This window comes from Alligator mississippiensis, chromosome 14 (assembly GCF_030867095.1).
Source record: "Alligator mississippiensis isolate rAllMis1 chromosome 14, rAllMis1, whole genome shotgun sequence".
In the NCBI taxonomy this organism is placed as follows: domain Eukaryota; kingdom Metazoa; phylum Chordata; order Crocodylia; family Alligatoridae; genus Alligator; species Alligator mississippiensis.
The window spans coordinates 30,047,408-30,074,663 of NC_081837.1; the positions used below are offsets into that span (position 1 = coordinate 30,047,408).

The 27,256-nt window shown below is 46.7% G+C and overlaps 1 protein-coding gene across 4 annotated transcripts in view; it reads left to right on the forward strand.

The window, feature by feature from the left end:
- Positions 1-27,256, forward strand: part of STX1A (syntaxin 1A) — a 303,668-nt gene that overhangs the window by 196,574 nt on the left and 79,838 nt on the right. For all 4 annotated transcript variants that reach the window (XM_019492579.2, XM_059717358.1, XM_059717359.1 and 1 more), the window contains 2 exons: positions 11,396-11,470; positions 26,136-26,209. In XM_019492579.2, the coding sequence (XP_019348124.1) occupies positions 11,396-11,470; positions 26,136-26,209 (149 nt within the window). The remainder of the gene's footprint in view (positions 1-11,395; positions 11,471-26,135; positions 26,210-27,256) is intronic.

Here is a 27,256-nt window from a genome sequence, read left to right on the forward strand (position 1 = left end):
TGTTTGCAGGACAGGCAGTGGAGCCATATCCCTCTGGGCCAGGACAATACACTGTTTACCAGGAAATTGTTCAAGTTTTTAAAAGGCACTGTTTGTTTGCACTCGGCAATAAGCCTTCCATTATGTGTTTTCTGAAACGGTCTCATGGATAGTGAAGTGAACTTGGGAGGGAGGGGGGGCTCTTTTTTTAAGTTTATCACATAGTCCTTCAGTCAAGTGCAAGATGTTGAAATTTAGTAACAATTCTGAAATTAGGGTAATTTTCTCTTGATTTCAAGTGGAACAGGATATGGTCTTTGTACTCTACCATTTATCCTATCAGGTACATATCTGGCCAGCCCTCGTTTTGTCTCCTTGTAATGCATTAGAGAAATTGCCTGAGCCAGGGAAAATCATAGAATCATAGGGCTGGAAAGATCATCAGGTCCAGCCCCCTGCATGAGCAGGAAAGACATCTGGGGTCAGGTAGCCATCCAGTCTTCTCCTGAAGACCTCTAGGGTAGATGATTGCACCACCTCTGGGTGGAGCTTGTTCCATAGTCTGGACAGCCTACTTGTGAAGAAGTTTTTTCTTAATGTTCAGCCAGAAACTATATATTCCAGGAGTTTGTGGCTGTTGTTTCTAATTGTTCACCAGGGCACCCTGAGGAAAAGTTGTTCACCGAGCCCCTGATATACACCTCTGATATGGCGGTAAGCCACAATCAGGTCCCCTCTCTGCCTTCTCTTCTTTAGGCTGAAGAGTCCCTCAGCCTCTCCTTGTATGGCTTGCCATGCAAGTCCCTGATCATACAGGTGGCCCTTCTCTGGACCCTCTCGAGCTTTAGCACGTCCTTGTTGAAGTGTGGCGCCCAGAACTGGACACAATACTCCAGCTGTGGCTGCACCAATGTTGAGTAAAGCAGGAGAATCGCTTCTTGGGTTTTACTGGAGATGCATCAATTGGTGCATGCCAGAGTTTTATTGGCCCTAGCAGCTACTGCATTGCATTGCCAACTCATATTCATGCTGGAGTCTATTGTTACCCCCAGATCCCTTTCCTTTGTAGTGCCGGTCAGGTTAGTGATGCCCAGCTTGTAGGTGTGCTGGGGGTTCTTCCTTCCCAGATGCAGCACTTTGCATTTCTCTGCGTTGAACTTCATCTGGTTCCAGTCTGCCCAGCATGCCAGCCTGTCTAGGTCTGCTTATATCTGCAGCCTATCTGCGGATTTGTCCTCACAACCCCATATCTTGGTGTCGTCCGCGAACTTGGCCAATGGACTTTTCACCCCCTCATCCAGGTCGTTGATGAAGATGTTGAACAGCACTGGGCCAAGTACCAACCCCTAGGGTACGCCGCTGCCCACATCTCACCAGGATGACACCAATCCATTCATTTGAACTCTCTGTGTCCTACCCTGCAGCCAGTTTCACACCTATTTGATGGTCCTGCAGTTGAGCCCGATATCTTCCAGTTTTCTGATCAGCACCTCTTCTCCAGCTGGGTAATCATTAAGAGTAGCTACAAATATGCCAGATTTTTAAAGTTTGGGGGAAAAGAGAGAGAGAGAAGACAGCACATTCAGGGGTGATTTAAGTCAGCTAAGGCTTTTCAGGTGAAGCTGCTGAGCTCTATGTGTATGGGTGTAAATTAGGAAGTCAAATCTTGTCTGAAATATTTTAATAACACTCCACATTCTTCATTTGAAGGCTTTTGTGGGGGAAAACATAACCATGAAGTATTTCTTATTTCTGGTGCCTACAATCCATAATATCTGATCTCTCCATCCTGCATTCTCCAACATGATTTCAGATGCATCTGAATACAGTAAACAGCTGCTTACACTCAGAAGTATTTTGTAATGTCCTGGTGCAAACAGTGTCTTGTTCAAACCAAGTTTGTGTTTGTCTGAGACTTAGGTTAGCTCTCAGCTCTGAACCAAAAACTCTCTGGACTTGACTACTTCATTCAAAAATCAGTTTCACCTAGAGAAAGGATAAAGCCTTAAATATAACATTTCAATTTAAATGCATGGGGGAATGTTTGCATTAGTCTTAGATCTGAACCTGGCATATGGTTTTGGTTCTAGCTCTAGAATAGTTCTGCTTATGTCTCTTTTTGAAGGGCAACAGCTTCAGATGATGTAAAGTAATGAGAGGAGATGATTTCCCTTTATCTCTCCCTCAGACCTCCTCCGTAATCTTCTTCCTTTTAAAATCTCATGCCTTTCCATACTGCATCTGCCACCACAAGTCATCCCAACTTTCTACCTTGCTCAGGTTTATAAACTATATATCTAGATGTATTTATTTCTTTTTCAAATATTGAAATAAATGTGTAATTAAATGCAAAACAACCACTTGACAGCATGATGCCTTTTGCCTCCTCATGTGACATCTATACTTATATTGAATTTTGTTAAACCGCAACTCCATGTGGCGCCCAATGACTAGGGAGACGACAATCCAATTGCACATGAATCCTGTTACTCATTAGCCAGAGCAAGCAGGGAGCAAACACCAGCACACATTGCTTGCAGCAGCTTTGTTCAGAATGGAGACAGCTTCGGACAAAGGTCCCAGAAAACCAACAAACCGGGGACCTGCAACGAACGATAGTTCTTTCCACATGTATACACTTTGGTTTATACTCATTAACATTTATTCCACCCCCACTTGTACTATGGTTCCACCCATATCTCCTCCCCTTTCAAGCTCTGCCTTTGTTTACTGTTTGCTTCATTAGCATGGAATTGCCTATGCATTTTACTCATTTATATGCCTTTTTGCTATAAGCGCATGTCCAAGGCCACGAACTTACTTCTTCGATCAATGGGTGGGCTTTGACCAAAACCTGGAAGCTTCTTCACCAGTCACCATTCACCTTTCTGCATATGTTCATTTCGGTTACGTGTTATCTTCCACATCCATCTGTTTTTCTGTCCCATATTGTACCATATTCCACATTCCTAAAGCTTCACCTCATTTACAGTACACAGACTCTCTTGAAAATGGCTGACACAGTTAAGATGGTTACTTAGCATAAGCAAAGGGCTGGCTTAGCATAAGCATTCACAAGCAAAATCTGTTTGTCCAAGCCTCTTGCAATATACTTTCAATATATCATTCTTCCTTGTGGATAGCAGCTTTGCTAGGCCACAGGTCATGGCTTTATTCAGCTGCAAATCCAGTGCTCCCCAAGATCTAAATATTGTCACCCTAACAAATCTCAAAACAGGAACTCGCAGAATCATAGAAAGTTAGGGTTGGAAGGGACCTCAGGAGGTCATCTAGTCTAACCCCCTGAAGCAGGACTATCCTCAACTAGATCACCCCAGCCAAAGCTTTGTCCAGCTGGGTTCTGAAAACCTCCAAGTGCCAGTAAAGAGTAGTTCTTTCCCAAACCTTCAGACTGCTGCAGGCTGCACTCTCTGAGCTGTCTTTCAGGAGCTACAGCCATCCTACTCAGGAGACAGCCTCACTGCCTGCTCAGCCCTGGGCTTGGGCTTTATATAGCTCAACCTGTCCCCTTCTAGGTAGTGACTCTCTCATTAGCCCCCATCAGTACCTGCAGCTGCTCCTGCCTTCTTAAAGTGACAAGTGCTCCAAGCGCTCCACCACAATACTGTTTGCCGTAGCTCCACACAACTGTGGGAGGGAGGCCCTGGGGGAAATGTGAAGCCCTTGGGGGGAGAGAGAGAAAGAAGGAAGGGGCAGTGGGGGGAGCCAAGGACATCATAGGCCACACCCTGTGGTTGGGGCTGGAGGTGGGGAGGGTTGTGGGGATGAGGAAATGCTGGGTGAATCATCTGTTTCCCCACACCCCTGCCCTCCCCTGCTGAAGTCTGGAGCCCAGCCAAGGTGCCAGTTCTCCCCTTCCTCCCCCTTGGATGCTTAGGAGAGCATGTCCCATTTAATGGGATCATAAATCTGCCTAATTGACACATCCTTGCCGTTCTGTCAGGGCCATGCTGCGCTCCATGGGAGATTTGAGCCTAAGCATAGATATCACAAGTGCTTGAGCATAAACAGCTCCCCCTCCCCACAAAGTACTCACAGAAAGGCAGTGATCGTGTTTATTGAGCTCAGCGGGCAAAAGGGTAAACAGCAGTTTTTGCCAAGACCACCCCCAGGTCAAGACAGGAGATACCACACAGCTGTGTCTGACAGCTGCTTCAAGAAGGAGAAAAAATCCCCCTCTTGTCAAAAAACCCCCAGACCTCCCTCCCACTACTGGATAGGGACACATGCAATGGAAGGATTGCCATGTGGGAACAGTTATCTCCGTCGCTCGGCTCTCGCTGCCAGGGTCGCTCCTGGGTTCTGCACCTGGACAGGCTGGGAAGTGGCCCAACAACACATTTCCCCCTCCCCTCTGCTCCAATCCATGGGTGAGGTCCAGTGGGTGCCAGCTGATTCCTATCTTCCTGGTGCAGGACCTGCACCTTTCTGGCTTCTAACACAGTGCCCTAACCACCAGCCACAGGTTAGGCATAATTCCACCTCTCACCTTGCTCCCCCCCCCCCCCCAATTATCTAGTCCAGAGAGGGAACTAGGTAGGGCCAAATAGAAGAAAACAAGCTAAAGGGGCTGTGTCCTCTGCTTGGAATGGCAGTTATCTGTGTGTTCTAGCTTGAACCATCATTCCTAATGGGGCAGAAACTTCCCCGTCTAATGAATATTAAATGTAAGGTTCAGTGATGTAGGGGCAGAGTCCTGTGCTGCATTTGGCAAAGAATTAAGCACTTTCTTAAGTGTCCCTGTGACCATATAGCACCTTACCATGACCAAACTGCTGATATCTACATAGTTTTGGAAAATGGTGGCAACTAGATAACTGCTGGATTGTCAATAGAGGGGCTGAATTCTCCCCTGTGTCTGTACTCAGTTACTACAAGAAGTGGGGGCAATCAAGGAGCTAGCTATAGCTGATCTTGTATCTATCCAAGCCAGTGGCAATTACAGCAGCCTAGGGGCTAGTTTAATTTATGGCATGGATTGCCCCAAGGCTTCCCGTGGGAGTTGCCTGCTTCCTCTCTGCAGAAAGGGAGTTTGGGGGATATCTGGCACAGAAGCTGCCACTGCTGTGCTATGTACTATGTCAGGGGAATTCTTTGCTGGAAAGCAGTGGTCAGGACCCTTTCCATGAGTGGGACAGAAGAGGAAAGCTGCTCCTGATGTTTAGACGCCAGGGCTTTTTGAGAATTGAGAGGTTGAGGCCCACTAGTTTTAAGGCCTATAAAAAAAAAAAAGTCAGTGTCCCTTTAAATTATTGTTCTCATCAGGAAAATGCATCTAACCATAAAAATAATAATAATGTAATGTTTCATTTTCCTGTTGCTAGGTGTTGCTTGCAACCAGCAGTAAAATAGATAAGAATGAGTCACTTTAACAGACACTGTTTGTTATATTTGTCTGAAAGGAGTATGTCTTTTGGATTTACAAGAAACCTTTTCGATTATTATAACTCGCAGACTAACTAAAATATGTGTTTTCTTTCTCTTGTCAGTTTAACTTGTCAGTGTTTCAGTTATTTGGGTAAAGTCAGACTTACTCTTCCCTAGAAAGAAAGAAGCCCTGATAACATATCACCTTACATACCCGTCTCTCTATGGGCTTCAGTGGGATTTTTCATGAGCGTAAAAGTAGGCATCACTGAGGTCAGAGCTGAAATGATTCTGAATGTTGAAAATTTTTCCCCACTCCCCCTCCCAGTTGACAGGTGAATGGAAAACCTCTTATGAAAGGTCTCAAGTTGCAGCAAGGGAGGTTTAGGTTGGCTATCAGGACAAACTTTCTCACTAGGAGGGTGGTGAAGCACTGGAACAGGCTACCCAGAGAGGAGGTGAAATCTCCATCCTTGGAGATGTTTAAGACACTGCTAGACAAAGCCCTGGCTGGGATGATAATTGGGGATGGTCCTGCTTTGAGCAGGGGGTTGGATGAGATGACCTGAGGTCCCTTCCAACCCTAATTTTCTATGATTCTGTGATTCTATGAAGAAGATTAAAAAAGCCAACCCTTCACATGTACGAAAGGAGGCTCTGTAAGGACCTGGATTTTCAAAAATTATTCACTTTCCAGAGAGTCAGGCTAATTATATCTCCTTCATTTGTCTGAATTCTTGTTTATCTCTAAAATGGGTAATCACCAGGCTCATCTCCCATTGGTGGAGTTATGAGGTTGTCTGGCATACTAGGTCAGAAGTACCCTGAGCTTGGATAAAAGCATTTCATAAATAAAGAAGGCATTGTGTTCTGTTGAAGATGTTCCTGAATGATACTGAAGCCCTTTGCTTGAATCAGAAATGCAGGCTGCTGATCAACTGGGTATGACCTTTCAGAGGCACCTCAATATCATCATGATTTTTGCAATTAGGGCTAGAGATTGCCAGCAGAGATCAGAGATGTGACAGCCATTGAAATTACTCAGTTAACATGTCAAGAATCTATTAAACCAAGATTTATTTTATTAAATAAGCACTCATCTCATCCAAACCAAAAGGGCATATTAGGTTGTTTGGGTTTCTAAGCAATTGCATTAGAGTGGCAGAGAGTTTAGCATCTGGATAGGGAGGGAGATACCACAGTACGTTGTCCAGCTGCTGCATGCTGGTGTCTTCTCAGCTCCTCGTGAGGAGCTGTGGATGGGTCAGGGCCATATCCTGTTGGCAGCACATCCTAGACAGAGCAGCCCAATCTAAGGGACTAGCATACCCCTGTTCCAGAGGTGGGCAATTATTTTGGCTGGAGGGCCACTTCACAAGTTTTGGTGAACAGTCAAGTGCTGCACACACAAAATCTTAAAGAAGATATAATTCTAACAAATTATAGATAAAAGCAAATCATATACTTAAAATAAAACATCTACTCTAACATATTTTAATTGTATTTAAAATAATTTTTGCTCTGATTTATGTTTTTTAGTAGTCTATATAGAGGTGATTGCATAATAGCTTAAAATAAAGTCTTTTCTTGTATACTGTGTGTGTGGGGGGGGGGGGGGGCATGCTGCCCATATGCTAGGTCCCAGGAGTGGAGGGAAGGAGCAGAGGCTGGGGGGCAGATGCAGCAGAGTTTGCCTGGGGAGTGTGATGCAGGTGCAGCTGCCCCTGCCCCCATCCAGCCTGCAGCTGCCCCCACAGTGCTTCACATGGGGACATGCCCCACCTGCAACTGCCCAGGGCAGCCCATGCTGCATCCCTGCCCAAACCCACCCCCGGCCCACCAGACAGCACTGCCCCAGGCCCAGCCCACACTCACAGCTTCCCGGCTGGGCTGCTGCCGGAGCTACCCAAATACTGCTTGGCTACCCATGCCTCCAGTGGCTCCTATCCCTACTGTGCCACTCCAGGCAGCAGGTAACATGGGGACCTGTGCCAGGCAGCAGATGCCCATCCAAGGGGGGAGGGAGAAGCTGCAGCCAGGTGGCCCTGCCCCAGCGCATGGGGCTCCAGCTCCAGGCCACCTTCCACCCACTCAGCCACCAACAGTGGCTGCTCGTGACACTGAGTGGGCAGAGTGGGTGGCTGCCCTGGGCAGGAGTGGGCAAGGTTCAGCCCTATGCGGTGTGCCACAGTGGCAGCCATGGGCTGGATACTATCAGTTGGCATGCATCTGCCTGTGGCTCAGATCCAATGAGTTGATGGGCTGAATCCGGCCCATAGACCATATTTGCCCTTCCCTGCTCTACTTCTTTTCAACAAAGTGAGTTTTCAGCCCAGGTTAAACTTTCCCTTTTCTGCATCTTCCAGGTATCACTACCACATGGAAATCCTTTACTGAAGGGCTGTCTGTGAATGGCCTACACAGGCCTAGTGGGATCAAAATACCTATGTCCAGTGGCATCTGGAACAAGGAGGACAGTGAGGGCGCTCAGGTCACTGAAAAGTAGGGGTGCACTGATAAGGATTTCCTTGGCTGATACCGATAGCCAATGATTAACCAGCCATATCATAGAATAGAAGGGACTTGTAAGATCATCAAGTCAGGTCCCCTGCCATGGGTAGGAGGTAATTGGGCTCAAACGAGCTCAACAAGGTGCTTGTCCAGCCTCCTCTTGAACACTCCTGGTGACTGCACCACCTCTGCTGGATGTGTGTTCCAGAGTCTAGATATCTGGATGGAAAATAAGTTTTTCCCTATGTCTAGCCTAAACTTTTCCTTGACTAGCTTGTGTCCATTGGTTCTCATCCTCCCAGGGGGTGCTTTTCTGAAGAGTTGCTACCCCTGGGCTTCACCCCTTACTTGCTTGTAAGTAGCTATCAAGTCACCCCTCATTCTTCTTTTACTCAGACTGAACAAGCCCAGTTCCTGAAGTCTGTTCTCAGAGGGCCTATCCTCCAGGCCCTTGATCATGCGGGTGGCCCTTCTCTGTACCATTTTGAGCTTATCCACATCCTTCTTGAAGTGAGGTGCCCAGAACTGGACACAGTACCCCAGCTGTGGTCTTACCAACGCCAAGTAGAGGGGGAGTAGCACCTCTCGGGATCTATTGGCAACACATCAAGTGCTTTTCATCAGGAGAGAAAAAGGACAGCTTGTGCTAAATAACAAATGAGCTTCATGTCCGTAATTCCCATGCTCTATTTCATGTATTATTACCGATTCCCTTCCTGCCTCCAGGTGAATCTCGTAGGTGCTTTGTGCCTTGGTTTCCTCATGTGCAGTGGAGGATAATGCTACCTCCTTCAAAAGAGTGTTTAGACTTATTAACTTTGTGAAGCATGTTGAGACTTGGACAGGTGGTTCTGGAGCAGGGGTGGGCAATTATTTTGGCTGGAGGGCCACTTAACAAGTCCTGGTGAGCTGTTGAGGGCTGCAAGGGTAGCCCCACCCCTTGGCAGGTGCCCCGCCCCCTGACCACCATCTTGGGACCAGAAGTCCCACCCCCTAACCCCTGACCTTTGCCACTAGAAGTATTCCTTTTGGGGGGTTGCCATCTTGGAACCAGAAAAAAACCCCAAATTATATACTAAAAATCAAACATCTACTATAGTTTAATTTTAGTTCAAAAAATATTTCTCTACTGATTTATGTGTGTTTGCGTAGTGTATATAAAAGTGATTGCATAATAGCTCAAAATAAAGTCTTACTTTATTGTGCGTGCGTGCGTGCATGCATGCATGTGTGTGTGTGTGTGGGGAGAGTAGTGGGGTGTGGGATGTGGTTGTAGGGCCCTCCCCATGCCCCCACCCAGGGCACACAGCCCCTGCTCTTGGCAGCAGCAGGTCAGGGCGCTCATGGCTCAGGGCAGACAGAGCCCCCCAGCACTGCACAGCTCCAGCCGAGTCCTAGGATCTGGAGGTGGTGGCAGGGAGTAGGGAGAGGCCAGCCTGGTTGCATCATGCAATGCTCTCCATAACTCAAGTGCAGCTCTTGGGACTTGGCTGGAGCTGAGCACCACTAGGGGGAGCCCTGCATGCTAGAGCCAGTGGCCTGGCCCCAGTCCCTGCCACCACCTGCAGCTCCTGTGAGTTGGCTGGTGCGGCAGGGAGCGGAGCCAAGCTGGCCTGGCTCCATCGCGTGGGGCTCCCCACCACTCCTGGCCGAGTCCCAGGAACTGCACATGGTAGCAGGGAGCAGAGCCAGGCTGCTGGTTCTATTGCCTGTGGCTCCTAGCCAAGTCCTGGGAGCTGCACATGAGCCCCTGGGAGTCCCACACCATGGAGACAGGCTGGCCCGTGCTTCCGCAGACCCAGTCTCTGCGCTCCCACCAGCTCTGGCCCTGGCATGGGCCCTGTGCTCCTGCCAGCCCTGGCTTATGCTGCAGGCTCCATGCTCCCACCAGTCCTGGTGCTGGCCCTTTGCTCCCACCCAGCTGCAGTTTCCCCCCTGCTCACCACCAGTTCCCTACCAGCTGCCAAGAGTGCTGCAGCAGGGACAAGAGGAGGAGCCGCTGGAGGCAGGGGTTCTGGAAACTGCACACACTGGCCAGGGCCCTCCCGCAGGTGAAGGTGGGAGTGCAGTGTGCTACCTTCATGGGAGTGGGCAGGGCTTGGCCCTATGCAGAGTGCAGCAGAGGCAGCCGCAGGCCAGGCCAGGTACAGTTAGTTGATGTGCGCCCGTCCGTGGGCTGGATGAAATTGCCTGGCGAGCCAGATCCAGCCTGTGAGCTGTATTTTGCCCACCCCTGTTCTGGAGAAATACTGAGAGTGATTAATGATAAATGAGTTTGACACAAAAGTAGTTGGGAGAACCTGGATGGTGAGAGAGGAAAAACTGCTTGATTTCCCCTGCCAATACTTCTGTTTACACCTAAAAGTCTCTTGTTCCTCCAAACTATAAAAAATGGAATCCCATTAGTTTGTCATGTTCGTGACTGACTGCCCAGAACCACTCATGACATGGGATTGTGAGTCCCATGTCATTTCAGTCCAAATATTTCTGCAAGAGGCAACAACTCCCCATCAGGGAGCTGGAGGGCAGAGCCTGGTAATTAGTCAAACAGTGTCACTGAAGACTTCTAGCTTTTGGGGTAGAGGAGACACTCTCCTTAACACACTTGAAAGCTCTTGGCAGTGTACCCCCGCCCCCTCCCTCCTCCCCAGGGTTTCGCTAGCTAGGCTGTCCAGCATTGTCATCTAAAACCCTATTTCTCCCCAGTTTCTGTTTGGAAAAGGTGGCGAAACCCCTACTTTCTGATTGGCCCTAACTAAAGTTCCCCTGTAGAAGAGCAAAGTGAGAGTCTAGTGCAGAGTATCACCAGTTGGTGCCTGCAGACGGTTTGGAATTGGCATATCAAATCTTAGCATGTCTGACATCAAAGCTGCTCCCCCTGTACCGCTAGGTACCTTGGGGAAGGGCTTGGCAGGATTCATTTCTGGTGTCAGTGGTCTGTCACTCACTCAAGCCTGAAGTCACAAGGTTCTCACCTGCTCTGCAGTGACTCCTAATCTGCTTCCCCAAGGGAGGGTGGGCAGCACTGTAGAGGCCAGCTGCTAAACCTGGTGGGGATAGGGGAGGAAGTGCTTCACACTCGCACCTGGCTGTGACCCTTCTTGCAGTGAGATACCAGGGCAAGAAAGAGCAGGGTGCTGAGCCTTACCCTTCTTGGGACCAAACCCTACATCCTCCTGCTCTGAAGACCATGAGGGCAGGAATGCAGGTGAGGTGGTCTTTGGCTCCTGGGTAGAAGGAACTCAGTTTCTGATGCTGGGCAACAGTGACCTATGCCCTGGTTCTGGTGAGCCTAAAATTAGCAACCGAATGGGTGCAGGATTGCTGGTTGGATGGAGAGGTTGCCTGGGTAACAATGTGAGGTTCTTGAAGGGACCCATGTCGACCTTTTGGGAGGGAATGGAGGCTGCATGTGCTTGCATGATTTGAACAATTAAGTCATTCAGTGACTTGACCAAATTGGGATCATCGAGTATCTCCAAGGCAACCAACTTTGTTTTCTCCTTTCTCCCTCTAGAAACAAAGGACGAGCTAGAAGAATTAATGTCCGACATCAAAAAGACGGCAAACAAAGTGCGCTCCAAGTTAAAGAGTAAGTATCTGTTTGCAGCGTTCCTACAGAATGCAAGCGAATGGCCTCCTGACTCCTGCACCAGTCTCTCTTAGCTCCCTAAAGGGATCTTGCGTACTTACTAGACTTTGATCAGTGGCTTCTGTGCCATTGAACCAAGTTCAGAATGCTATGTATGCTCCAGTTTTGCAATTATACAATGTACTGCGGCATTTATTGCTCCCTTCAGCTTTTTTTTAATGCTAAGTATCTAGCCTTTCTGGCTATGAAGATCATTTCTTAAAAATAAATTGACCCACATGGAAAATGATGCTGCTCTGGAAAAGAGCTTAAAACATGGCTGAGTGGAATGACCCTCCCTCACCATCTTGTTTGGGATACTGTGGACTCTGACTGTGTGGCCAGGGAATCTAGTATTTTTCCTCAGTTATCACAGCATTGAGTATTTTGCTACAGAATGAATATTTCCCAGCTCCCAGCCTCATCATGCACATGGGAGGATGGAAACAGAAGATATGTCATAAGTGTCCGATAAACTACCATTCCTGCAAAATTTAGGAGTGCTTGGCATGTAGTCAAATCACTCAGTACCACAGTGTGGCCGTATCTTCCATTAGCAAACTGAACTCGTGTAGAAAGCTGAGCATCAGAGTTGGTATAAAGGGACTGCTTAGCATCCTGACTTCTGTGAGCAGGTTTGTTCCCTGAGGAGCTCCTCAGTCACTTCTCCCCACTAAAACACAGTCTTTAATCCTCAAACAAATAGGCAAATAGGCAAACAAATCCAGATCTTTATGCCCTGTCCCAGGGACTAGGAGGGGAATCCCCTTGATTCTGACCTCCAGCAGAGCAGCCTTGCTCCTCTTTGTAGCAAGCTGGTCTTACTCATGGCTTGCTTCTCTGCAAACTGTTCCCCTACAGCTTACCCTTCTCCCCCTCCAGGTTTTAAGCTCTCTGTGGGATGCTCCCTTATTAGCAGAAGGCCCTGCAACTGCGGATCCCTAATAGACCTGGCTACCCCTTCTTACAGGGACAGACCATGCTGTTATAGTTGGGTATTAGGGAAGGAAGAGCTATGTGTAGTAGATTGCTCAGTGTGGTCCCTGCCTGCACAAGATGGGTCCATGCAGGATCTTCACTAGTATCTTCCAGTCTAGTATGAAAGATCCAAAGCAACGAGCTTCCCAACCCTTCTAGTCAGAGATGACCTGCATCTGATATTTAGCTGTAACTTGTATGTCTGATTCATCCTGTGGGCCCTAATTATGCCCAGCTGGACTGTACCAAGCAATTACTTGTTTGCTGTAGGGGTTACACTTTTCTCAGGCTGCCTCTGATGAACCGTTTGCCATCTGTAGCTTTAATATCTATTTGTAAATTGCCCTGTGCAGCCCTCAGGTTGTATTTGTCGCTGCTTTCTCTGATTTTTTTTTTTTTTTTTGCTGATATGAATGTGTTGCAATAGGCTATATAGGCTCTGTGCATCCTGACAGCAGGAAGGGGTTAATGCAGTCCCATGGAGAGAGTCTCATTTTGGAGCACAGTGATAGAGAGGAAAGAACTTCTGCAGAGCTCTAACGAGAGGGTTTGAGATGCAGAAGCTGAAAGGCCTAGTGAGCACCTGGGGTGGTAATTAGTATCTGTATGGGCCGGCTGTTTTCACTGGCATTTGTTGGAGGAGTTGCTTCCCTCATCTTGTTCCTTTAAACAAGGCTACAGTAAGTGAAAGCAGTTTGGTTTGCCTGGGTATCTGATGGCTGAAAAGAGTGCCTTGTGGGGTAAACTTTATATATATCTTCAAGGAAGAACTGTGTCTTCCTTTGTTAATAGAGCACATCTGAGATGTGCCTGTCTTCGGGTCCCAATACTGAATGCATTATTCCCAGGGCACTCTCATTAAGATTACACAGAGTGGAACTACCTCCTCTGCAAGACATGACCAGTATGGCAGGATGACATCCCCAGAGGTGACCAGATGCCCCTGGAGGCCTCCAAAAATTCCCTTTTTGCCCTGCTTACTCTGGGAACTCTCTCTCCTTCACTTGCTTGCCACATCTTGATGTCTTTTATGGTTATAAAAGGGAGGCTGCCCCAGGGCTTCCCAGACCTGGTTTTGCTCTAGTGACCACCTGATGGCTATAGTCCTTTGCCTTATGAGCTAATTGCATGGCACATCTACATTCACGCAGCCCTCCTCCAGGTCCTCAGACCCTCAGCCTCTTACACAGCTCTCTTCTGCACCTTCAGAGTGCTTGGTCTCTCGTCCCCTATGCAGGCTTCCAAGGCCACTTGTTCCAGATGCCTTCTCCTGCCCCATAAGCCCTCTCCTGTTCCCTGCACTGATTCAGAGGTCCAGTACTTTCCCTCAGATCTCCCTCTCTCCTGGCGTGCTTTTCCCTCTTGGACCCCCATCATCACAGATGGTACTTCACCCTGGATCTCTCTACACTGTACCACCAGTACCCTGATCCTCTTTTCTCTGGCTGTGGCCACCCTCTGACCTTCAGCCTGTCTAAAGCCCTGGCCCCACCTGGGGCCAGTTGGGAGACTATTGGAATCAGTCCCATGATTACTAATCCTTATTCGCCTATGGGTCCACTCTCTGTACGGCCAGCTGTTTCCCGGCTAATGCACTAGTGTAACACCTGTACAGGATGAAACAGGCCAGTGTGCTGAGACAGAGGCTCCTTCCTCTCTGGAGTGCTTGTGCTTGAAGTTACAGGACAAGGTAAAACCTCTGTTCTGGTATTTGTCACTTTTGCCAAGACAGATTTATCCTCACTAGGCTCTGCATCAGTAGTACAATCTTCATGTCTAGTGGCCAGCTGGGTAATCAGTTTATTCCAGACGTATACTTCTCCCCTCCTGGGTCAGTCATTCAGATTGATATATGGTGCCAGTTCTGAAGATGCAGGGCCCTTCTAGGGAGGACTGGAGTGAAGGAGAGAGTAAAGGAAGGTCATCTCTTTTATCAGTGCTCTCCATTTTGCTGGCATCTTTCTACCTTGCGGCAGCAAAGAAAAGGCTGTGTAGTGAACCTGATGGACAGTTTCCATTATCAGAAGAATCAATCTTTGTAACAACCAGGAAGTGAAGACAATGAGACTATTGACCCGAGGATGACTGCAGCATGCAGGAATACTCTGACTAGGTCTTGCTGGTGATGGATTTAAGAAACACTTGAGGCAGACTGGAGCCCCAGGTGGCAGACTCATTCAGCCAGGGCTACACAGTGTCTCCTGCTGTGATTCTGGTGACCACAGTGTCTGGAAATTGCAGTCCATAGAGAGTTTTAGCAGTGACTCTTGAACTTTTCCTTTACTGGTTAGCTTTCCTTTTGGCACTGAGTTTGGTCTACAAAAGCAGACTGCTTGCCTTTTGGGGCATAAGTTTAGACATGTGCCATTTCAAGGGCCAATTGTTGCATCCTGTACAATTAGGAAAATAATGTTTTTGCCTCTTCAGGAGCCATTTTCACTCCGTTCCATGATTATGCAGCTCTGGAAATTTGCGCTAGTGTTGAATAGGCCTGCCATGTAAGAATGCCTTTCTCTAGCACTGTGACTGTCATGGCCACCCCACATCATTTTTCAGGTATGGATGGTTGAAGGTATTTTGCTAATCAGGCCAGGCCTCTCTTGGTCTGCTATCTGGTACCATGTAAACCAGTACAGCCTGTTCCACGGTTAGGTTGTCAGCAATTAAACTGGCACCCACACCTGGGCTATCCTGGATGAGGAGGGTGTGTGGACACCCAGCAGGACTAAAAACAACACCTGTCAAAAGGCAGATGAGCTCTCTGCGAGCCAACACCCATCCATACCAGGAGAGGAGATGGGCACCGCCAGGTCACTGCCCAAAAAATCACCGGTAACACAAAGCCACTCAACTAACCTAGGGGGGTTGTAACAGCATCTAAGGTGCCACAACAGTTGCAGCAGCCTCAGGGCTGACTGGACTTGAAGGTCTTTGGGGGCTTGACCCTGTATGTACTCCATTGTGCATATACTGTGTGTGCCTGCACTTTGCGTGCCTCAGACTAGAGTTCCCAGCCAGCAGTGGTCATCCAGTCCATGTCTGCGCTCTGTCACTGTCCCTGTATACCATACAGAGGGCAGGAAGGGTAGGGCAAGACCAACTGGCATGCTAGTTCCTTCTCGCTACTATCAGACAAAATGCCAGTGTCTGTATCTGGGCCAGCTTTCTTATCTCAATTTATGTTCATAGCTACTTGTGAGTACTTGAAGTTCTTAGATATCAGTGTTTGTTTAGCATAATTTAAGGGACAGGGGAAATAAGGAGTAGGGCTGTGCGAAGCTTCGGTCTCTGATCCAATTCCGGAAGAGATTCATTCCGATTTGGTGGCTGAATCTCCAAATCTGAATCAAATCAGAGGGACCTTTAATCTCTCTGAATCAATTCGGAGAGATTCAGAAAGATTCAGAGATTCGGATATAGACACAGCTTTAAATGTGCTGCAATGCTGGGGTGGATGGTGTGTCCCACAGGAGTGTGGGAGGCTCCCCAGCGCGCTTGGTCCCCCTGTGCCCCTCCTGGCTCGGTGACTGGTGCCTCCTGGGTCTGGGGTGGGGGCACCCGAGGTCCCCCTGCAGCCAATCGCTGAGCTGAGGGGCGCGGGGGGGGGGGGGGGGTCTCCCAGTGTGCTCCCCAGTGGACCCAAAAGTGGACCGGAAGTACTTCTGGGTTTGCTGCTGAGCATGTGGAGGGTCCCCCCGCACCCCTGTGGGATGCTCCATGCACCCCAGCATCGCAGTGATCACAAGCCACACTGGTACCTCAAGGTATGTAGAAAAACTTTTAAATCTGTGTCTATGTCCGAATCACTGATTCTCCGAATCAGCATCAAATCCTCAGATTCAGAATCAGCCAAATTGAATCAGGGACAGTGTTCCGAATCCACGAATCGAATCAGTGTTCCTGATTCAGGCCAAATCTGAATCGAATAGGGACCCCTTCACATATCCCTAAGAAGGAGTATCCCGTAGAGCTTTCACTTCCACTTCTTATTCATCTTTAGTGCAAAGAGAGACTATATTTAAATAAGGGTGACCCTTATTTTGTTTGGGGGAAGCTTACTGTAGGTCACTTTTTTTGGCTGAGGGAAAATCAATTCAGGAGTATTTTGACAAATCATCTATATTTGACTCAGCCTTCATCTGGCCCCACAGGCTTCATGTATAGCAGGATCAGAAGTCAGTAGTGTTGGACTCGAGAGTTCCTTTCCTCAAGCTATTTACTCAAGAATTCAGTTCTTAGAGAAAAGATGGGAGCAGAGGAGGGCAAACTGAATTGCCTAGGAAGGAAATGAGAAACAAATTGTCTTCAAAATACTCCTCATAAAAACTTCTGCTTATCCCTGCTGTTTTAAGTCTGAGGAAACACTGCATCCCCATATGAATGTCACTGGGGTTCCTAAAAAGCACTTTAGTGCTAAAATCTAGAGCTTCTCCAGTGTTTCTTAGTATTTGAACTATTGGCATGGACTTCCCTTGATTCCCATATGAGCAGTACCTGGCAACCAGCTGCCTTCTGTATCGAGCAGAACTTTGTATGGTGATGTGGCACCGTGGACATCAATTTTATCAGTTCTAGGTAAAAAAGGACTGCCACTATGCTTGTCTGGCACCCACCCATAAGCCACACTGGAGATATGCATGTAGTGCCAAAAGGTGAGCTGGGATCTTCATGGTACTATTCTGCTCGCCAGTACCAACCACAGGCCAAGGTAAACTTTTTAGTGATTCTTTTCTCAACGGTGCCTCCTTCGGGCTCTGAGATGTTATATTCCTCAAATGCCAGCAAAGACAGGCAGGATCCTGCTGCTATTGTCCTGACTTCACTTTCTTATATCCTACCTGGAGGAGCACAGTATTCTGTTCTTGAACCCCGTCAGATTCCCTGAAGGTCTTAGCTGCTGCCTTTTTCTTTCTTTGGTCTCCATCATAATAAACATCCTCTGACAGAAAGGCTGAATGACTGCACTTCTGTGGAGAATAAATTAGTCATTACTGAGCTTGACATTCTACAGTTTGATTTATCAGGCAATCGTGGCAAAATGTGAATTTAATTAAATGGCCTCCAGAAAAAAAGAGAACAACCTATGGAAACTGTCAGAGAAGGCAAATTGCTGATGAGATCTATTTGCAGATGGCCTTAAATGGCCTTTTCTTTGGTTATAACACAGTGACATTCCCATGTGAGAATGTGTCATTTGAGGGCAATGTCATCAGTGAGAAGACCGATATCAGAGTCCTAAATTCATTAGGTTTCCATACCTTCCTGCCTTCTAGGCTGCTGTCCCCAAAAGGCTCAGGTTGGCCTATACTAAAAATAAAATGTCATAATATAGATAAAATATTAGTATAACATAGAAATTGATAAAAAAAAATTCTCCAGACATCATCCCAAAACATAGCTCTATCTGCTAAAAGACTGCCCAAATAAAAAAAAAAAGACTTTCTTCTGGAAAATATCCAGGATTTGGCTCTTATGGATCACAAGGGGGAAAGGTGTTTCAGAGCTGAAGAGAGACTGTCAAGAATGAATTCCCATGTTTTTGCCAAACAAGCTTGGTGGACAGGTGTAATTTAAAGGAGATTGTTCTTGGCTGTCTTTAAGGATTATGATGGAACATAAAGGAGGAGGTAGCCCCTAGGGTATGTAGAGCCCAGGCCATTTAGGACCTTATAGGACTGGCTCCACGGATGCAGGGAGAATAGTGGACATGATACACCTTCACTTTAGCAATGCTTTTGATACGGTCTCCCCCACCATTCGTGTAAGCAAGTTAAGGAAGTATGGGTTGGATGAATGAACTGTAAGGTGGATAGAGAAGTGGCTGGATCATTGGACTTAAAGGGCAGTAATCAATGGCTTGATATCTGGTTGGTAGCTGGTATCAAGTGGACTGTCCCAGGGTTCGGTCCTGGGGCTGGTTTTGTTCAATATCTTCATCAATGATCTGTAAGATGGGATAGAGTATACCCTCAGTATGTTTGCAGATTACTCCAGGTTAGGTGGAGTAGCATATACACTGGAGGGTAGGGCTAGAATTCAGAGAGACCTAGACAAATTGAAGGAGTGGACCAAAAGAAAATCTCATGAGGTTCAATAAGAAGTGCAAAGTCTGCACTTAGGACAGAACAACCCTATGGAGTGGTACAAGACTGGAGACTGACTGGCTAAGCAGCAGCTCAACAGAAAAGGATCTAGGTGTTACAGTGGACAATAAGCTGAATATGAGCCAGCTGTGTGCCCCTATGAAGAAGGTAATGGCATACAGGAGCTGCATTAGTAGGAACATGGCCAGCAGATTGAGGGAAATGATTGTTCCCTTCTATTCATAGACTCAGATTGTAAGGCTGGAAGGGACCTCAGAAGATCATCCGGTCCAGCCCCACTGCACCAGGCAGGAAAGACAACTGGGGTCAGGTGAGCCCAGCAAGGTGACCATCCAGTCTCTTGAAGATTTCCAGGGTAGGCAATTGCACCACCTCTGGAGGGAGCTTATTTCACAGTCTGGACACCCTAACTGTGAAGAAGTTTTTCCTAGTGTTGAACCTGAAATAGTCTTCCAGGAGTTTGTGGCTATTACTCCTGGTGAACAGTTGTTCACTGAGCCCTTGATGTACTCCCCTGATGTAGTGGTGAGCTGCTATGAAGTCCCCACTCAGCCTTCTCTTTTTCAGGCTGAAGAGTCCCAGGTCCCTCAGCCTTTCCTTGTATGGTTTGCTGTGCAAGTCTGTCATCATACAGGTGGCCCTTCTTTAGACTCTCTCAAGCTTTACCACATTCTTGTTAAAGCATGGTGCCCAGAAGTGTGGTGTCCAGGTGAAGATAACACCCTAGAGAGGAGGAACCAGATCCAGACTGACCTAGACAGGTTGGGGAAGTGGGCTGAGAGCAACAGGATGCAATTCAATAAGGACAAGTGCAAGGTGCTGCATCTAGGGAGAAAAAACTGCCATCATAGCTATAGGCTGGGGGGCGACCTTCTCAGCACCACTGAGGCCGAAAGAGATCTTAGAGTCACTGTTGACTCCAGGACGAACATGAGTCGTCAATGTGATGAAGTAGTTGGCAGAGCCAATCACACCTTGTCTTGTATCCCTAGGTGCTTCACAAATAGGTCCAGGGAGGTGATTCTTCCTCTCTATGTGGCACTGGTCAGGCCACAGCTGGAGTACTGTGCCGCAATTCAAGTGGGATGCAGACAACCTAGAGAGGGTCCAAAGAAGAGCCACTTGTCTGATTAGAGGCCTGTAGGGAAGGCCCTACAAGGAAAGGCTAAGGGACCCTAACCTCTTCAGCTTCTCCAAGAGAAGGCTGAGAGGGGACCTCGTGGTGGTGTACAAATTCATAAGGGGAGAGCAACATGAAGTAGGAGATGATCTGTTTACCAGGGCACCCCCTGGAACAACAAGGAACAATGGCCATAAGCTACTGGAGAGAAGGTTTAAACTGGACATTAGAAAAAAGTTCTTCACAGTCAGGGTTGCCAGGATCTGGAATGGGCTTCCAAGGGAGGTGGTGCTCGCCCCATCCTTGGGGGCCTTCAAGAGGAGACTGGACAGGCACCTGGCTGGGTTCACATGACCCCAGGTTTGGTGACCCTTTTCGTGCCAGTCAGGGGCAGGGGGTCAGACTAGATGGCCCACTGAGGTCCCTTCTGACCCTAGAATCTGTGAATCTATGAATCAGACACAATACTCCAGCTGTGGTCTCACCAATGCTGAGTAGAGCAGAAAAATCACTTCCTTGGTTTTGCTGGAGATGCATCCATTGATGCTTGCCAGAATATTATTTGCCCTGCTGGCTACAGCATCAGACTGCTGGCTCATATTCATACTGCTCTCTATTATTACCCCCACATCGCTTTCATTCATGGTGCTGGTCAGTTTGGTGCTGCCAAGCCTGTAGGTATGTAGAGGATTGTTCATCCCCAGGTAGAACACTCAGTGTTGAACTTCATCTGGTTCCGATTCGCCTAACTTGCCAGCCTGTCTAGGTCCACCTGTATCTGTAGCCTATCTTCAAGCGTGACCACGCTTCCCCATAACTTGGTGTCATCCGCGAACTTGGACAATGAACTCTTCAACCCCCACATCCAAATCATTGATAAAAATGTTGAAAAACACTGGACCAAGCACGGACCCCCAAGGGACACCACTGGTCACTTTCTGCCAGGACGACACAGATCCGTTCATTAGAACTCTCTGGGTCCTACCCTGCAGTCAGCTTCCTACCCACCTAACTGTCTCGCAGTGAAGCCCACAATCCTCCAATTTTTTCTCAAGAAAACATTGTGGGGTACCAGATCAAAGGCTTTTTGGAAGTCAAGGTATACAATGTTAGCCTCCTCTCTCTTATCCAGGTGGCGAGTTACCTGATCATAAAAGGAGATGAGGCTGGTAAAACAAGACCTGGCCGTGACAAAGCCATGCTGGCTGTTGTTCAGAATCCTACCTTCTGCAAGCCTATATGGCACTGGTGAGGCCACATCTGGAGTACTGTGTCCAGTTTTGGGCTCCCCACTACAAAAAGGATGTGGACAAATTGGAGAGAATCCAGTGGAGGATGGAGCTAGAATAGTCTTAGTGTCGGCAGATAACAGAACAAGGAGCAGTGGTCTCAATTTACAGCAAGGGATTAGATATTAGGAAAAACTTTCTGTCCAGGAGGGATATAAAGCACTGGACAAGGTTACCCAGAGAGGTTGTGGGATCTCCATCTTTGGAGGATTTTAATACCTGGCTTGACAAAGGCATGGCTAGAATGATTTAGTTGGGGATGGCCTTGCTTTGAGCAGGGGGTTGGACTGGATGACCTCCCAAGTTCCCTTCCAACCCTAATCTTTTGTGATTCTGTGATTCTAAGTTACCCTATAGAAAAGGTCCTGAGGGGTGGCAAGTACTCTCTCATCACTCTTGGGGACCTTGCCACTAGGAAAGAGTGGAACCAATTAAGAGCAGTGCTCCAAATACACACCAGGTCATGTAAATGCATTATGAACACCTAATGATTAACTTTATCAAAAGCTACTGAAATACTGAAACAGTTGAAAACTGATTTATTTATACCAGGCAACACCAAGCTTCCTCAATCCCAAATTCAGTGTCTGCAGGTAAATTGGTGGTTCCTAAGCTATACTGGATTCAAAGAATTTTTATGTGCAAAGGAGGTAGCAAACTCATCACCGTGGACTGTGAATAACTTGATTTCCAGATTTACCACGGCATTCACTCCCAGAACAGTTCTGCTAGGTAACACTTTGCAGACACAACTGTAGTAGAGATGAAAGAGTCTCTCTGCTGCAGGCACTGCCATAGTACAGTCCTTTAAAAAGCAACTATGCTGCAATTAATTGGCTTTGGTATTAGTTGAGTTGCGCTTTAACTGCCTGCTCGTCTGCTTCAGCCATCCCAGCTGGCCTGCATACCAGGGAGATCTGTGCCACTGCAGTGATGGGTCTGTATGTATGCCTGTGTGCTGCCATATCTACAGCCAAGGTCAGCATACTTATTATTCCACAGTTTGACCAGGCCATCACCAGAGTAGCTGTCACAGTCAGTGGGAATATCCCCCAGGGAGTTCTGGAATTCCACAGGCTCAATGAGTCTGCAATCAAGAGAAAATAAAGTACATCTCAAGCAGCTCCTCTGTCTGCCCATCATCAGGGCTCATACGAGGGAGTTAAGTTTCACTAGTTATGCATAGAAACAATCATTCTCTGGAATTAATGTATAAGCAATCACATCAGTATATCAAGCTTCAAAACCCGCTTGCCAAAATTCTCAGAAGACATTTCTACAGGGGTCATAAATGGGGAGCTCCATGGCTTTATAATGGTAGAATCATCCATCTCTTGACCAGTTAGCAATATGCATGAAAATATATGTCCGAGTTGTAGCTCTAGGAATGCTTGGAGCCAAGGTTCTCAGGGAAATGCTTTTCCGATTCAGTGGGCAGGACAATTAATATGTGCATTTCTGCCTATTTCATTACTGCAGAGAATCTTGAGGTGAAATCAAGCATAATATAATAACAGTTATTTAACAGATTCCATTGTGTCCAAAATGGTTCTGATTCCCACAACTATGGTCAGCTGTCAGTGCACCACTCCACTTGTTCCTCAGTCATATCTCCTGCGTCAAGACAAAAATACAGTTCAATATTCCAGGCATCCTCTATTGCACTCAGCAGCATGGTGTTTGAATGGACTTTGTAAAATCCTGTTCAGTCCATGCTATCTGGTAACACAAAAGAATCTACAAGGAAAGTATCCATATCCAAATAGAGAAGAACTTGGACATGGTGAGACTGAGATTTGTTATACGTCTTCTGCAGTCACCACGACCAAACATACCAGGTATCTCTCATCATTGAGATGTATGTTTCTCTTTTAATTGTCTGAGTGTTCTTGGTATCTGTTGAAAGGTGAAGGACACCAGTAAATAATGAATAACCTCTTGCCCCCTTATGGTGGGACTACAAGTGGGACTTGGGAGGTTTTCCCCAGCAGCATTGAAACCAGCACTATTGTGGGATTTCAGCCTGGTCCTCTCAGTCTTCAGCAAAAACTCTGTTTGAGCTGTATTACTTTACCTCCCCACAAAGGTAGCCTTGGCCATAGGCCTTAGTATCAGCTAGGAGGCTGGAGGAGCTGGCTGGTCTTATATCAGATCTGTCATGATAAAAAAAAAAGTTTTCCCTTGAACAGCGCTAGGAAATGACTTCTTAGAATAGTTTGAGTTTCCTATTAAGTACTGCAGTTGCCCATGTTCTTTCTCAGACCTTGTACAGCTGCAAAGTGTTAAAATTATTCTAATATAATAAAGGGCTTCGTCTGTCTGTCTGTCCATAACACTCTTGGAGCACTGATTGGTTACTGAAACAACCAAGCAGAGTGCTCCAAGAGTATTACGGACAGGAGGTGTTGGCGGCGGCACAGCAGAGCGGCACCATAACGGTGGGGACAGAGTGGGGAGGCGAGCGCTCATTTGATAAGCTTTAGTTAAAGCGCCCTCACCACCATTTTTAAGCATAGGAATACTGATACACAAGATGCTGGAGTTTGCTGGAGCATGATTAATTCAGCCTGCTCATGTATAGGCACCCTGTGAAATGATGCAATATCCATTCAGAGACTCCCAAAGTGACCCGCTGGCCCTTTCCTGACAAAATAAGATACAACTTTACCAAAATACTGACAGAATACATGTTGGGGCATATTCTGTCTGTGTTCATACAGCTTCCTTTGCTTCCCTTAATGTCCCATCACTGATGTATAAGGCATCTGCATGGGTCTGACATGGTTTTATTAAACATGCACTGGCACCAGAATCTATCTGCTTTGGCTGCCTCTTTTGCAAAGCAATGCTTTGATCTGCTCAACAGCCAGGTTATGAGCAGCCTCCTCCTTAGCATTCTGTACAGAATCTCTAGGTGGAATATGAACAGAGACAAGCACTGAAAGATGACAAAAGAGCCTTTTACCCATAGTAACTGAAATTCTTTGAGCTGTATTGTCTCCCTCTATTCCATGGCTTGACCTCCTTCCCCTCTGCTTTGGATTCCTAAATAAATATGCTTAGGCATTCTGCCAAAGAAAAAGGAAGCAGAATGCTGGCTGGTCTGGTCCCTTGCCATGCTTTATACCTTCTGTGCAGTGCCTGAGGATAGATGGGATGTATGCCTGAGCCACGCAGGTACTTTTAGCAAGAAAATCTCTGGTTTTGGGTCTAGGCAGCAACTGTGCATTCATAGTGAAAAAACATGGGGCGGCATGTCTTACAGAACCCCACGTTACACTACTAGCACATACCTCATGTCTGAATCCAGAAATGTTGAGTTCTAACTCAACTTGTTCTAGCTACAGTGGATCCACCTCTGAAAAATGGGCCACAGACTCAAGGGGCATTTATACACATACTCCAGGAGGTGGGGGGGGAGAGGTGGGGAGGAACGGCTCTCAGAGCGTCACGTGTATCAATGTCTCCACACTGAAAAGTGGCGATGGGGGCACTTTAATTAAAGATCTTCAAACAAGCTTTAGTTAAAGTGCCCTCGTTGCCATTTTTCAGCATGGGAACGCTGATACATATGAAGCTGGAGCGCAGTAATTACCACACTCCATCAGACTCAATTAACTGAGTCTGCTCCAACGCACTTTAATTACAGTGGATTGGAGCAGCCTCAGTGCACATGTAAAGGCACCCAAGGTGCTGAACTCTAGGCATACAAGCATTTATTATTATAGCCCTGTTTTCCAACTGAAGATTTCTTTACCCTGGCTTGTAACCTTCTCTAGGGCCAGATCCAGATAAACTTGGTCCCACTGAGCAGAACCTTGATGCCCATGTAGTGACCAGAAAGGTTAGTAAAGTCAGATGTTCTTCTATGTGAAGAAGGAGGTAGAAACCAGATAAACAGTGTCCTACAGGACTTCTTTGGCTCCCAAAAAAAGGCAGCCTGACTTTGCTAGTACAGTAGCATTTTTAAGTCGTATGCTTTTGAGCTGGTGGTGAAGAGCATATCCCCCATCTCTTTGACATGCAGCCATATTTCTTATCCTTTGCCTCCATGTGGCAGTCAGGGCCCTTTCAGAGCTGCCCTTTCTTTCTGTGGCTTGATGTTACCTGATACAGCTGCTTCTCTTTCTACAGTAATTAATGTGCTTTTGGACAAGTGAGGAATTAATCTTACTTGGCTGCAGTACTAGGCATAATTAAAAAGGCAAATATCCACTTTGCAGCAAGTCGTTCACCAGAAATTCATAGCACAACCTCAAAATCTGCCCTTCATTGCTAATCAGTCACTTCCCAATATGTGGGTTGGTAGTGGAGACTCCACAGCTGGGAGGCTGTACATTTTAAAAGTCCATGTAAGAGCTCTGACCTTCGGTAGTTGGCAAATCAGTTCTGGAGTAAAATCCATATTTGTGGAGTCCGTTCCCAGGCTTTGAATGGCTGGTGCCATCATAAGGAAGACTGGACTCTGGTCTGTGCCTAGGTCTACAAGGAGCTATGTCTAATATATATATATGTGTGTGTGTGTGTGTGTGTGTGTGTGTATGTATGTATGAATGAATAAATAGTATCCAACAGGGTGGCGATTATGGTGCTCCTGGACTCTTGGCAGAGTCAGACTTCTTACACCTTGGCTGTTCAGACACAGTTACCTGGGAGAAAACTGTTCTCAATCCAGCTTCAGGAAAGCTGTTTTTTTATTTGAGAGAAGAACTGTGGGTAGAAATAGGAAAGAGCCATTTCAGTTGTACAGTGAGCTAAAGTATTTTTTTCATGTAGCTCAGAGCTGGTGATTTACCCCAGTGCAGCTTACAGTTCTATTAAAAGAAACACTGCTGTGCTGGGCACAGAACTCTTGCACTCCGTTTTACTTCCCTGTTCTTTCTCAGGGGGGAGAGAGAGATTCTTCAGATGTTTAAATAAGCAAGACTGCTGTTTGAAAATAGAAGAAGAGACAGCTGGAGTTAGTTCTGTTTGTAGCCTAGGGTAAAATTCAGGCCAGTGTCAGGAAATAGGGAGTACAGTGGGATCCAGATGCTTCTCTTGAGTTCCAGTTTGTGCAGTAGTTTTGCAGAGCAGCTGCTTTTTTTTCCTTCTAAACAGTATGAAGTAAACCATATCTTTCTATCCACCACCAGGTATTGAACAGAGCATTGAACAAGAAGAAGGACTGAATAGATCATCTGCTGACCTAAGGATAAGAAAAACTCAGGTGAGTCTCTCTCCAGCTGATTCTGGGTGTCGCAAGCACGGCATTTAATTAATTAATGACCATTATTGCATCCAAGAAAGTAACAGACAGTTTGCAGACACTCTGCACACAGCTCAGTAAGCACTGCACAGTTGGTTTGGCAGAGACTATAGAAAGTCAGCCATGTGACAGATTTTAAAGTGGCTACAAATATGCAAGCATGCTTTGTGCTCTGCCAGTCAGCCATCCTGAACCCAGTGCTTTTCTTGTGAATGTGCATGTGCTCTAGATGTAAATTGGCAAAGGACTATGTATGTGTTGTTCCTATCATGGCTGTGCACATCAGAGCTTCTGTGTGGGTAACTTGAAGGCAGAGATTTTGATCCATCCATTTATAATACCTGGCTTAAGAGGATGTTTTATTGGATGAAAAAAAAGCAAATTTCAAAAGTAGTATGTAAGTTTTGGAGACAGCAAGGCCCCTTCTGCAACATGTCCTAAAACTTGTACCTACTTTGATTCTCTGCATGTTTTTAAAGAGCCTGGAAAGATGTTTTACATATTCATAAGTGATGACAGGACCTTACACTGATGCTGTAGCTTGAATTATGTTTTGAACATATCCAGAAAGGATCATTAACTTCCAGTTTGTGTTCATTAGGCCCTAATCTACACCTGGGACTTTGCAGTCTTCATGGGGCTGCCCTACAAGTCCTACTGTCAAGTACTGACTTGAGAAGTCAAAATATAGTAGTTGCTGCCCTCCAGTATAGTAGTGGATTGTAATGGGAAATAGCATGTTTTGACTTAATCTAATTCCTGAATTCCTTGATCTGTTGTGTAAGTGTTATGTACTTTCACTAGTTTCTTACCTTAGCAGTTTCACCCAGTAACTCCATTTCTGGAAAGTTATTCTCTGAGAATGCCTCGTCTTTATTAGCTGAAAAGAAGGTATTCAATATAGGTGGCTCCCCAGTATTGTCTGGTGAACCCTGCAGTTCAATTGTGTATATATAAGCACTGATTTGAACCTTGAAAATAGGCTGCAGATTGCCGTAGCAGTCACTG